This window comes from Pygoscelis adeliae, unplaced genomic scaffold, assembly GCF_000699105.1.
Source record: "Pygoscelis adeliae isolate BGI_AS28 unplaced genomic scaffold, ASM69910v1 Scaffold172, whole genome shotgun sequence".
NCBI classification, from domain to species: Eukaryota; Metazoa; Chordata; class Aves; order Sphenisciformes; family Spheniscidae; genus Pygoscelis; species Pygoscelis adeliae.
In genome coordinates, this window is record NW_008824338.1 from 520,156 (window position 1) to 533,510 (window position 13,355).

Consider the following 13,355-nt stretch of genomic DNA (forward strand, 5'->3'; position numbering starts at 1 on the left):
TGCTGTCAACTGAGACTACAGAAAGCAGGTGCTTTTCCAAAATCTGCAAGTTCTAGCCTTTCCTTCTAATCTTGAAGCTAAAAATCTGATACATAGCCTCATTTTTTCATGCTGTATCATTCTCTTTAAATATGTTTAGAAAGGTGGTACAAAGGTCATCTTTTGGCTTGTTGCTTTGATTATATTACCTGTCTTTTTGCAGCTCCTGCTGACATTATATTTTGTTACTGTATCAGATACTAGTTTGGCTTGTTCCCATTTTGCCTGTCGTCTGATTGGATGTCACATCATCATCTCTTACTTGTCCTTTGCCTGCTATGGTATTCTTCGTCATTTGTCATTTCAGTGCTTTCTCTAGTGCTGTCTCTCTTGCTTGGAAGAGAGCTCTGTATGCAAATCCACAAAGCTTCCATGCTGTTCTCTTCTCTTGCAAAACCTGGCAAAACATGGAACATGTCTCAGCTGCTGTACTTCTGCTGTGTATATCCAGTATTATTTTTTGATAATTCTGTTCTTACTCGTAGTCTGTTTCTTGCATCCATTTCTTTGTTTGCTTTATACTTCAACTATTAAATTTTTTGTGCAAGGATTAGCTTTTCAGCTTAGATGTGCATGTGATACTGACCTTTAATTGGTGCTTTTAGACGTTACTGAGGTACAAAAGTAAAGAACTAGAATCGCAATATACAGAATCCATAGATTCGTAGGTGCAAGAACAACAGTTACCTGACCATCCTTAGTTATAACCCCCTGTGCTATATACTGGTTGAAAAATTAACAAGAAAAAAATCTGGATAAGTAGTGTCTCTGTCTGGAAGGTAGATTTACAAAGTGTTGCTCTGCCTGTCTGAAGTTCCATGAAATGCAGCGCACAGGCATATACCAGCCTTTCTGGGCACTGCACACGGTGGTGAAGTCTGGAGTTAGGTGATGACGTACTGTTTCCTGTATTTTTCTCCACGGTGTACTTTTCTCATTCAGTGCATCTCATTTAATATTTTCTTTTTAAGTCTTTAGCCCCTGGGTAGCTCTAGGTTTTTATTTAGTGTGCAGTAGTTAAAGCCTGTAGCGGAGAGAGAATTCTTAATAACACTCAGAAGTGGCCAGGTAATATTTCTCCATTTTACAGATGGACAGGCAAGCCACAGGAACAATAAGGTTAAAAAAAAAACCAAACAAAACCCAAACATCACTGATTTTGAATCCTTGATTTCCGTGTGGATTGCTAGAATTACTCTTTTTTTCCTCTTATTTTTCCAGTTCAGAAGCAGTACGTCTCATGGTGTTTTTTCGTACCCTTAGTTAGGAATGGTCAGGATAATGGAGAGTCCTTGCCACTTTCTGGTACTTAAATCTCAGAGTCATTTCTAGGCTGTGACTGACAAGCTGTCATTGCTCCAGTAAAACAAAATTATTGACCCTTGAGTTTTGTTTTTTTCAATCTCCAACTCCCCTGATGTAATCTTTTGGGTTTTGTGTATGTTCTTGCACCATACATAAACATTTCTAATCCTCAGTCTGCCATCTGCTCATTTGCTGACTCCTTTTACCTTTACTCTTATTTTTTCCTGGTATCTCTCCTTAACAAAGTATCTTTAAATGTTTGTTGTAAAGATAATGTGTGATAACTAAGTTTGTCATAGCTTTACCTTTGGTGATGTATTGAGAATAATGCACAAAATTGAAATCTGTTAAATAGTATTAAAGTTATTAGTCTTCTAAAAGTTGCCTGTTATTTTGCTGTAACAGAAACCAAACTAAAGATTGTGTTGCCTTAGCAGTTTTAGATTTGACAATTGGAAGAACAGTGAATAATTGATGTCTTAAATTTCAGGAAATACCTGTGTGATCATTGCTTAATTTTTAGTGTATTGTTTGTAGAATTTTGTACTGTTTGTACAGTAATATTTATTATAATAATGAAAGAATAAACAGATGTGTGACTTTTTTAATTGTTTCCTTTCTTTGTAATTTTAGTTGTGCTTGCTTTCGCAAAAAGTTACATTTTTGGCCACTGTTCCTCAATGTGTCAGTATTTCTAGCAGTTTGGTTTTCCACTGAGGTTTTTTATCTGTAAGGTATTTATGATACAGATGGCATTAACTGCAAGTCTGTGCACCAAGATGAACCTTAAAAATTTCAGTTTATTGCTTTAAAAAAAAAAAATGCTTTTACATTCTTCTCGAGGAGGTATCTAGAATTATGCATAGTGTAACTTCATTAAACTTTCATTGATAATAAAAATGTTAAATGTGGTGATGTTAGGACGAAATAACTTTCAAATGCATGTACCGCAGTCAGATCCTCGGATCCCTTAACTGAGGTCTACAAAATGATCTAAGCTATTTTTAGATAGGGACTTAGAGCTGTGGTTAGGCATCTATTAGCTGACCACTTTAGGCTGATTTAAACTGGTCTGGTTCTCCGTTTCCCTTCCCCTTGACTGCATATTCCTGCTCTTGTGCCACGCGCTGCGTTTTTTTCTCCTGGGTTTATTATTCAGTTATATCAGTTGCAGGCAAAGCCACCAAAGAGAGGATTCCCTTCCTTCCAAGCAGGTGAGACCTCTCTGAGTACCTCCCTTGGTACCCTTCTCTTTCCATTGGCTGCAGAGGTACTGCAGATGGCTAGGGAGCATGTGTAGCTTTTAGACAGGAACAGAAGGAAGGGGGAGCTTATAAGATGCTTCTCCTGTGTTTTGTCTGTAACCATTTGGAACATAAAAACTGTCTGGCTGTGAGTTTGTTAACCCCTGGAAAACCCTCTTCGGTTTCAGTCAGTTGTTCTTCTGATGTTCCCTACAATTTAACCTTAATACCTGCTAGCTTCCTTCCTTCTTTAACAGAGGGCAGGGAGCATAATACATGGGACGCTGATGCCTTCTGATTGAAAACATCCGTTCTGCCTGGCCTTGTTTTCACTTTCTGTTTTTTGAAAGATGTTCTTCTGGGTTCGTTGTAATATGATGTAAGGGTAGTCATGTTCCTGTGATGCAAAAATATTCCTGGAAAACTAGCTAGTCTGGACTCAACATATAAAGGAGAAAATGACATCAAAGAGGCCATCCCTATATGCAAACAGTGTTTCATATTTCTGCCTTGCGGTTCATCTTTGATGGCCTGAGATGTGGAGATGAAAAGGCAAAATAGAGCATCGTTGTTGTGATTATTATAGGAATGATGACCACCAGGAAGGTGTCAAAGGGTCACTGTACAGGCTGAAAAATAAATAATTATGTTGTTAAAATGTTTATTGACAATTAGTGAAAAAAGTTGAGGGCAAGTCATGTCATCTTCTTTCCCTTGGTTAACTTTTTTGCTAATTCTTTATAATTTTCTTACATACTCTCAAGTTTTAAGTCGTTCCAATATCAACGTGTTTTTTGAACAATCATCAATTTATCTTTTCTGCTGTATGTTTTTAAGAACGTGAAACTTATTTTAAAGTGCTTTATTAGTTCTTTCAGAAATACGAATAATAATTATTGTTCTTTTCCTTATAAAGATACTCTGTTTTTCTCTGGTACGCTTTCAGAAGTGTTGAAACTGTTCTTTTCCATTGCAGTATCAGTCTTTCCCATACAACAAAAACGGATTCAAAGTAGGGATGAAGCTGGAGGGCGTGGATCCCGAGCACCAGTCAATACACTGTGTTCTCACAGTGACCGAGGTAAGTAGAGGCTGCGAGCAGCCGTGGTGCAGGGATTACAGGAGGGACTGAACTGAAACAGCAGCAGCTGAAAGTGCTCGCTCTTCCCTAACAAGCAGACAGAAACTGTATGTAGGAAGATGGCTTTTAAATTAATAACACTGTATTAAATCTACCTGACAGACATGTGAAGACTATATCCAGTGCCATGCAGCAGTGACTGTTTACATATTTTTAACATATGCAGCTAGAGAAAATAGTATTACACTAGTTGGATGATGTGTGGTTTTTCTGTAATCCTGTGGTTTAAATCTCTATTTAAAAGAGAAAATAAGTAGAAAAAACATAAGTATGACAACTGATACATAGCAGTTTTATAGAAGTTTGATAGTATTTATGGTTGCTCCATTCACTGATACAAATGCCTAACACTTTTTTGTGTTACAGTTGTGCTACAATTTTTTCAGGCTGATGGCCTCAGAAATTGCCTGTATTGGCAACTTCTACAAGTTAGTATACAATATAAACTTAGTTTGTCTTTTTGCTGCAGTTTATGAAATAATTTTTCTGATGAGCAGCTTCTCTGCTTTTAATAGTATAAATGAGAACCTGTTTCTCAGTTACATTTTGTGTGTCTTTCAAACATAACTTTTATTAGTTTTTACGTAGTTTTACCGAGGATCCTCTTTTGGTTTTGTTTTTTGAATGAAAATGAGGAAACAGGAATAGGTAGGTACTCTGCTCTCTATCACTGGTATTCTAGGCAGCTGTAATTTTGCAGTTTATATTTTAATAGCCTAGGCGTTTGTGTTCCCATTCTGGATCTCTTCGTGGCCCATAGTCATATCCCATTTCTGTGGATATCTCTTCCATTTTCTTGCGGATGGTGTGTCAGTGGTTGAGTGTTTCCTGTGTACCTTGTGCTCAACACTAAGTGATGAGGCATGTTTTACTGCAGGATGACCTGAATTCCACAAAATTCTGAGATGGCAAACTGAAAGTTATGTGAGAGTATAAATTAAATATAAAATAGGGTGACCTCGATGTCAAGAGATTTTCACTGATGACTGCAGGAAAGGTATGGCATTTGGCACTCAGGAAGATGTGGGGAACTTTTGTACAGAGAGAGGGATTGTGTCCTGTTTTTCTCTTCCTCTCGGTGGTTAACTCATTACTTCATGGAATAATGAAGTTCTCAGTGAAACCTCCCCTGACTTCTCATCTTTAATAACAGTTCTCAGTATCTCTCTGGAGAGCCTGTTGAACATAGTTATTGTTGAGTGCTCTCTTGCATATTGATTAATTGGGATAGCTTGAGAGCATCATTATCTGCGCTTTGTCCATGGTTGTATTGCATGCATTCATGCTCTTCTGTAGGGTTTCTGTTTTATTCTGATGTTGGGTTGAACAGTTTTCAACTTTTTGAACACTAATGGCAATATCCAGCTTTTAGTTAATTCTTTTCACCAGAAAAAAAGAGGCGCTCAGACTGAGAATAGCTTTGCTTTTTTATTCTTTCCTTTTTATCAAATGAATTTAGTCATCCAGTGTTGGCTTGAGCAGAAGTAAAAGGCTGACTGAAAACACACTGTTACTATGTATAATACTGAACAGAAGCTGTTATGTGTAGGGCAAACATCTTAAAACATAGTGGCGTATGTTGTACGTTCTTGCTTTTAGGTTTGTGGCTACAGAATACGACTCCATTTTGATGGATACCCAGATTGTTACGATTTCTGGGTGAATGCTGATTCTTCAGACATTCATCCTGTTGGATGGTGTGAGAAAACAGGTCACAAGCTTCATCCACCTAAAGGTATTGTTTAGTTTGAAATGTGTGCGTTTTCCATAGCTCTGAGATTGAGACTCTCTGTGTAATGCCATAATTATTTTTTTTGGCAGAAACTTTTTTGTTCATTTAGAGTATTTGAACATGGCAAACTAAACTCTACTTGAAGTCTTGCTAAAATCTTGAGGTTGAAATCCTACCTTTTTTATTCAGTGGGAATTCAGAGAAAACAAGAAAACAAAATGAACCATAAGAGTAATTCATAAGGCATTAGGAAAGAAAGTTAAGCAACAAACCTAGACCACAAATGAATGCTTATTGCAAGTAAAATGGGAGCATGCTGGTGACATGTATGCTTAAACTGAGGTCTCACAGCCAGCTGAGAATCCTTGAGTAGAAGGTCTTGGGATATTTTCATTACTAGATATTGATCACCGTTATTGTACATGTGTTGGCACAGACTAATAAAGATTGTGCTCTCGCCACAAAGAGTAAGCTTGAAATAGAGGCAAAAGAGGAATGAACAGATAAGGAGGGAGAAGAAAGGGTAAGATTACAAGCCTGAAAGTGTAATTTGTACATAGCTTATGTAAATGGTATACACGTGTTTAAATATGTGTAATTTGCTTGCTTAATTATTCTATTTCAGACTATGTAACTCCTTTATTTTGGCAGATGGAGTACATCTGCACTGAACTGTACCATAAAAAAAGGAATAAATGGGCTCCCTTTTGGGGTAGGAAGGGAATATGTGGGGATGAAGGGAGCAAGTCCTGAAGACAGGAGAGTGAGAAATAAATTAATGTGGTGTTTTGATGTACAGAGTGAGGGTAGGATAATGTGGTTTCAAAAGGCTGCAAAATGATGAGTGTACAGAGTCAAGAGGATGCATTATGGAGAATTATAAAACGCTGGGGTGTGAAAAGTGAGAGTAAAGCCACTGAAAGTGTACAGGCAGAGGGCCTGCCACTGTGGGAGAAGGTGGCATTTCTGCACCTGAGCCTTGGAGGACTATGAAGGAGCATGTGGGGCTCTTCTGAGCACTCTGTGAACTCCACTCTGGGTACAGGCAGAAGTGCTCTGTGCTGCCGCTCCGGTACGAGAGTTTTCATTGGGCACAGCTCTGCATAACTGGCTCTGCAGAAGTAGCAATTTCTTGAACATAAATCAGAATTTCTCAGAAGGTTGGCCTCCACTGAAGTAGTAAGTTACATGTAGCAAATCAGTAGTCCCCAGTTATAGAGTTATTGATGTTATTACAGCATGCTTAGCGAGGTTTATAACCCTGATGAAGGTTTGTCATCTTCTCCATCTTAAATGCCTGGTTTAGAAAGCTTAAGCTTTAGTTAACAACGAGTTATCGCTGCTGGAGGAAGGTTACTGTCTGTCTCTGAGTCACTTTCATGCGAAGTTTCTTCAGTTTCTCTTCTAGTTTTAAGTTGGTGGGAAGATTGTTCTTTTGTGTTTATTTTTTTTCACCATACTGAAGCAGCGGATAGGTCTTTTACTTAGGAAAGTCATGGAGCTCACCAGAGGCGTTGAGGGGGACAAGTCAGGAGGATATATGATGGTAATTCTCAGGGTTCTGGTTGTCAACCTGCACGGCTATGTACTCCTACCATCCCCAAGAAATATTCTTGATTTTGAATAGCATGGCTTTTTTCTGGTATTTTTATCCAAGACCTGCGAAATGCTCTGCCCTTCGCGTGGCTTGGCTCTGTTACTTCACCTCAGTGATAAACCATTTCATCATTGATGAGGTATGGTGTGATTGCTCAAATCTGCTCTTGTACTCATGGGACTTCTTCTGTTGTCCCAGTGCAAGCCTAGCTTGCACGTGGGATGGAAGAGGAACAGGAAAGAACAAGCAGTATGGTGGAGTCATGCATTGGAAGAAGGCTGAGGACAAACAGCCATTCATTAGTTAAACATTTTTTCTAGTTTTTCAGCTGGAAGGCTTTCACTACTTACGTTTTACTGATATTTGTGGAGTTCTGTTATTCCGAGGGGAGGGAGAAGATGCCAGTCTTAGGTTGTTGGGCCTTTTTGTGTGTTTTTATTGGGTTGGACAGATTGCTTATGTTTTGCTGTGGTATGACATTTTAATAACCATTTCTTTTAGCACCCATTGCAAATCATACGGACACTAAAGCTGATACCACGAATGACATAGGGCACAGTATCTTATATAAAATATCACCTCACAGAAGAAGTCAAAGGTTTGCATTAGTAGACATTTGTTTTCCAGATACATGCAAACTTACGACCTTTATGGTGTAAACCATAAACTATTTGGAACCCAGTGGCCTGAGAAAGGAGTAGACGCTCCTGCCGTCTTTCTGTGTAGTGCAGCCCCGGTTAATTGTTCCCGCAAGCTTGGGCAGAAGTGTCCTGCTTCCCAGGAGGGGGTTGTAAGGAGGGTATGCTGCAGAAGGATTTTGGGGCCGGGTGACCTAACTCATTTTCTGAGAGAGCTGAAAGTGGGTAACTTTCCAAACAAGCCTTAAGTCAATCTTTCCTTGTGAGGGATGGGAGACTATTTATTGTGATGGGAGAGGACTGTGGGGGGGGTGTGAGGGACATGAGAAAGGAAGAATATTGTTATAGACGTTTTCTGATACCTAGTTGTATCCTTGTGTATTAAAACAGAAGGGGCAGGTAATTCTCGGTGCTGCCGGGCAGGACAGGCCTTGCGGCAGGGTGTTTCCCATCCCCATGGCAGCAGAGGCAAGAGGCGGCTGCCGCTGAGCTTCCAGCAGACATGGGGGAGCAAAGCTGCAAAACCAAACTGGGCTTCACGGGAAGAAAAAAGATGGTGTTTTAGGACGTTGTTCATTCTGTGTGCAAAGGAGGTCACTTTTCTGTCTTTCGGAGGTGAAACCTGCAGAGGGGGGTAACTCTGTGTGTTGCCAGAGTTACCATGGGCTCCACCATGGTAATACTGCTGCGTTTTTGCCTGAATTAAGCCAAGAGGGGTTTGGATACCAAAGGGAGAAGTTGACGCAGCAGAAGCCACCTGGTCTTCTGAAACCTCTTCAGAGGAGTTGCTCTGCAGTCAGCAGAGAAGGGGAGAGCCTTGAAAACTGTCTATCACTGAAGGTCCCGAAGTAAAAATTGCATTGACTTTTTTTGGGAAAATCGATACAGCTCTGTAGTGTTCCTTTTTAAACAAAAACAGGTGTTAGCAAATCAATATAAATGAAACCATGTAAACAAATAAAAAGTGAATTTTAAAAGCAGGACTTATGATCCTATCACCATCGAAACAGGCATTAGTGAGAAATATGAGGCATGAACGGCGCGTTGAAGTTCTGCTCCAGAAGCCCATATAGTCCTAATAACGGTGTAGTTTCACAAACTCCTGAAAATAAAATTTCACCAACAAATCATTAAGAAGAAAGAAAGATCAAAGTGAGAAGAATATTCAGATTCACAGAAGATGAAAATGTATTGCTATATTATTAAAAAACAAGATACTTATCTGCTTTTATCTGGAGAGCAGCCCTGCAGAAAGGGATCTGGGGGTGCTGGTTGACAGGAGGCTCAATATCAGTCAGCAGTGTGCCCTGGCAGCCAAGAGGGCAAACTGCATCCCGGGGTGCATCAAACACAGTATAACCAGCCTCTCAAAAGAGGTGATTATCCCGCTGTATTCAGCATTGGTGTGGCCTCACCTTGAGTACTGCGTGCAGTTCTGGGCCCCACAATTTAAGAAGAATGTGAAGGTCCTTGAATGCATCCAGAGGAAGGCAACAAAGGCGGTGAAAGGACTGGAAAGCATGTCCTCTGCGGAGCGGCTAAGGACTCTGGGCTTGTCTAGTTTGGAGAAAAGGAGGCTGAGGGACAACCTCATTGCTCTCTGCAGCTTCCTGAGGAGGGGAAGTGGAGGTTCTGATCTCTTCTCCCTGGTATCCAGTGATAGGATACATGGGAATGGTTCAAAGCTGCACCAGGGGAGGTTTAGACTGGACATTAGGAAAAATTGCTTTACCGAGAGGGTGGTCGAACACTGGAACAGGCCTCCTAGAGAGGTGGTTGATGCCCCAAGCCTGTCAGTGTTTAAGAGGCATTTGGACAATGCCCTTAACAACATGCTTTAACTTGGTCAGCCCTGAAGTGGTCAGGCAGTTGGACTAGATGATCATTGTAGGTCCTTTCCAACTGAAATAGTCTGTTCTATTCTATTCTACTTGATGAATTATATCATTCCAGTTAGCCTTCACATTATGTGTTTGTAAATTGACTGGAAATTAATAAAGCCTGTAGTTTTAGTTCTATATCTACAGTGACTAAATCAAATCCACCTTTGGTCCTTTTTTGAGAGATGAGGTAGGAGCTAGAGATCTTCCTTTCTCACTTGGTGACTGGAAGACCCACGCTGTCCAGAAACTGTTTCACAATCTACGGAAACCAATTTTTTTTCTGTGGACTTTGTCCCAGTACCAGTACCTGATCCCATCACACATGCAGTAGGTGGGAGTTTTGTGTTGTCAACTGTGAGCTTTGAGCTGGGTTTGAATATCCTCTAGAATTACAAAGGGAAAATTAAAGCCTCGATACCACATTTCTTTAAAAATTATTTCAACTGATCTACAGCTATAGTATATCAAGACAAGAGGCAATTGGAATATAAAGAAAAGTATCATTGTTTGGACTTGGAGGTTAATTTATGTTAGCTGATACTTAAAATGAAAACTGAGTAAGGCAGATGTGGAGAAGGTGAAGTTAAAGGATTCTTTACTTGTTCCTTGGAAAATATGAGATTTTCAGAAAGTTAAACGGAGCTTGTCTGTAGCGTATTTGAGTAACACTTCAAATAGTCAAGAGGCGACACATTTCAGTAGTTAAGGCAATCACTTACTGAAATTGGTGATGATTTTGGTCTTGTTTTACTGGATTGTAACGTGTGAACTAAAATAGGTGTTCCTATAACTATTATTTAACAGGCGAATAAAGGAAACAGACTATTTGCTTACAACTCTTTAGGATTGTTTTATATATTAGAAGTACAAACGGTTTCTTGTGAATTATTTTATGCAGTTCAATATATTATGAATTATTTTTTCTCTAAGAAACTAGAACAGGCAAACTATCAACAGAAATCTAGATTTCTTTCCAAGGGCTGTATGCATAGAATAAAAAATGCGGAAAGTCCGTGCGGGGGACAGTTTACACTGTAAACGCATAAGGGGTTCTGGGGTAAGCAACTGTTTTGATATAACGTAGGGAGTTTGTTTTAAAGCTAGTAGTGGTCATGCTGTATTAGTGATAGCCTGAGGATGTAGTAGGGTAAAGTCTGTAGGAGGAGGGAATATTTTTATTAGGCTGACTGGCATAGTGGGAAGAGCTTTGGGGCCTGTAGGCCCTTTGCTGTTTCTGAAGTAGAAGCAACAGCCTGAAAAGCAGCTGGAGGGCACCTGCCCCCAGCTTGTTGGTTGTGTGTGTCTCAGTCAGACCACCAAAGGGAAATTGGTTGGTACCTGTGAGGCAGGGAGGTGGTAAGGTGCAGTTTTCTTGGGGAGAGACAGAGAGGTGACTTGTAGCCTGTGCCACTTGGAGAGATTTGTTCAAAGGGAGGGAGATTATGGTATAAAACTGCTGTCTTACTGAGACTGATTTTTGATACCTGGTAGAATTACAGATTTTAGTTTACAGGCTCCCCCTAGACGTTCTGCCCCTTGAGGACCTTCAGTTCCCTTGATAGGCAGGACTGTGAGGTCGGAGATCAGGGGTAGAGCAGTGATTTTGTAAGAAATGCTCCCCAGCTTGTTTTGAAGGTGAAGTTGAAACGGAGCTGAAATCTCCCAAGTTCTTGCCTAGTGCTTTATTTATATGACTATTCTTCCTTCCAGGTGAAGATTAGGAACAGTTCAAATGTCAGTCCTAGCCAACTATAAGAAACTAATAATGTGCAGCTCAAGAAAGCAGAGTATTTTGCTCAGTTAGGGTAAAGAAAGCTTGACATTTTGGTAAGGAAGCTCAGCCAGCCCTAAATAAAGAACATGATTCCTCTTTGTAATACCAGATGCCCAAATAAAAATAGAAAAGCTTCATCAACTTTCTTTTGAACTCTGTAAGCTCCTCTAAAGGGTGTCCTGCTAAAATTTCTAATAATCCAAACCAGTGCTCCCTCAGACACTCATTGACTTCATTTTGGGGTAGAATTAAAAAGTAGTTTTAAAGTAAATTTTCCCAATGTAGTTTGTGTAAAATTAGAATAAATAGTTAACAGTGCATAATCTTTTCAGTTTTGAAGTTGCAAGAAACAGTTCTGAACTGGATGGAAAAAATAATTTCATCAATTATGATCAAATCATCTGCATGCATCTTGTGTCTCATGCCTATCATTTCTTGCCCTTCTTTTATGACCCTCATGTAGGATATAAGGAAGAAGAATTCAGCTGGCCCTCATACCTAAAGGCATGCAAGGCTCAAGCTGCTCCTAAATCACTGTTTGAAAACCAGAATGCAGTAAGTACTCACTTGTTACTAACGGTGTGGAAAGTTGCTAGTATGCTCATGTGTGTGGTAGAGACTCACAGCACATTTCAGTGATGGCAGACTTAAGACCTCAATTTAAGATAAAAATGTTTACAACAAATTCAATGACAGTCTTCAGTTCACCTCTGCAGTTCTGATCCATTAATTTTTTTACTGATCTGTTTAAACATCTGATCTGGCACATTCAGAAATGGTATATTAAATGAAATTTAAGACTTGTTATTAGTACTGTGTCTCACACCATAATGTTGTGGAACAAGCATGGTCTTTCAGAGAGAGTATCTAAGACAGTTAAAATCAACACATTTAATTTTAGCAGCATGTTTAGGGCTTTTTTATTTCATAAACCACGAGTCTCTCTGTTTGAGCATGTCTCATGTCAACTAATTAGGCTGCTGCCACTCTGTTGGGGCAGCTAATTGGGAAACTTTGACATGAATATATTGATTGTGGACACTGGGGAGATTTCTGGATTTATAGTATTTATCTTCAATTAAATGTCTTTTCTCTATGTAGACAGTGATTCCATCGGGATTTCGAGTGGGGATGAAGCTGGAAGCCGTAGACAAGAAGAACCCAACTTTCATTTGTGTTGCTACGGTAACAGACATGGTGGACAATCGTTTTCTGGTTCATTTTGACAACTGGGATGAGAGTTACGACTACTGGTATGATGTTTTTGTTTTGTATCCTAGTGAGAGGTATCAGAAATGTGTTAGCTTTGAACACTATTTTCTTTCCAGACTGTCAATACAGTTAGCATACCAACTTTTGCTAGATTTGTAATCATGGCCACCAAAGTATGTCTCAGTGGCAGACTGGAGGAATCAAATTTCCCATGTCAGGTTGCACATAAAAAATGTCGAGATTGTGCTAAATGAGTGTTCGTGTGTGCTACTACATCTGGAGTTGTGGATTAATTTCTCATTTCAATTACATAGTATCTCTGAGGTTGATATCTTTAGTGAAGAATATGCACCGTGATAATGTGACTAATTGTACTTGGAATTAGGTTTACATATAGTTGTAAATTGAAAGAAAGGCTGCATTTTTTCATAAGGTTCTTGATCCACTTACATTGTTCAGACTGAACCTTAGCCCATCTTCTGTAAGGCATCAGGATAGTGGCAAAACCTGGTTTTAGTCTTTTGTGTTCTACATTCCTCTGAAAATTGGGATCCTGCTATCCTGACCTGTGTTAGAGATGACCTTTCTGCATGTTGTATGGTGGCGGGGCTTTGTGTATCTATATAGAAAAGTCAGTGGATGGAGCAGGACATACTATGAGCATAAAGATACTGAAGGAAATTCAGGCTTTGGCTGTAACAGTGTAGGTTTGTATTTGCACTGACATCTTCTTCTGGCAGATCATTTAGAGCAAAGTAACACATCTTATGTTCTTTGAAGAGTAAGTTAC

At 39.5% G+C, this 13,355-nt stretch overlaps 1 protein-coding gene across 1 annotated transcript in view; it reads left to right on the forward strand.

The window, feature by feature from the left end:
* The window catches only part of L3MBTL3 (l(3)mbt-like 3 (Drosophila)), a 79,678-nt gene that overhangs the window by 22,950 nt on the left and 43,373 nt on the right, over window positions 1-13,355 (forward strand). The window contains exons 8-11 of the mRNA XM_009319037.1: window positions 3,565-3,669; window positions 5,329-5,464; window positions 11,817-11,908; window positions 12,455-12,606. Coding sequence (XP_009317312.1) covers window positions 3,565-3,669; window positions 5,329-5,464; window positions 11,817-11,908; window positions 12,455-12,606 — 485 coding nt within the window. The remainder of the gene's footprint in view (window positions 1-3,564; window positions 3,670-5,328; window positions 5,465-11,816; window positions 11,909-12,454; window positions 12,607-13,355) is intronic.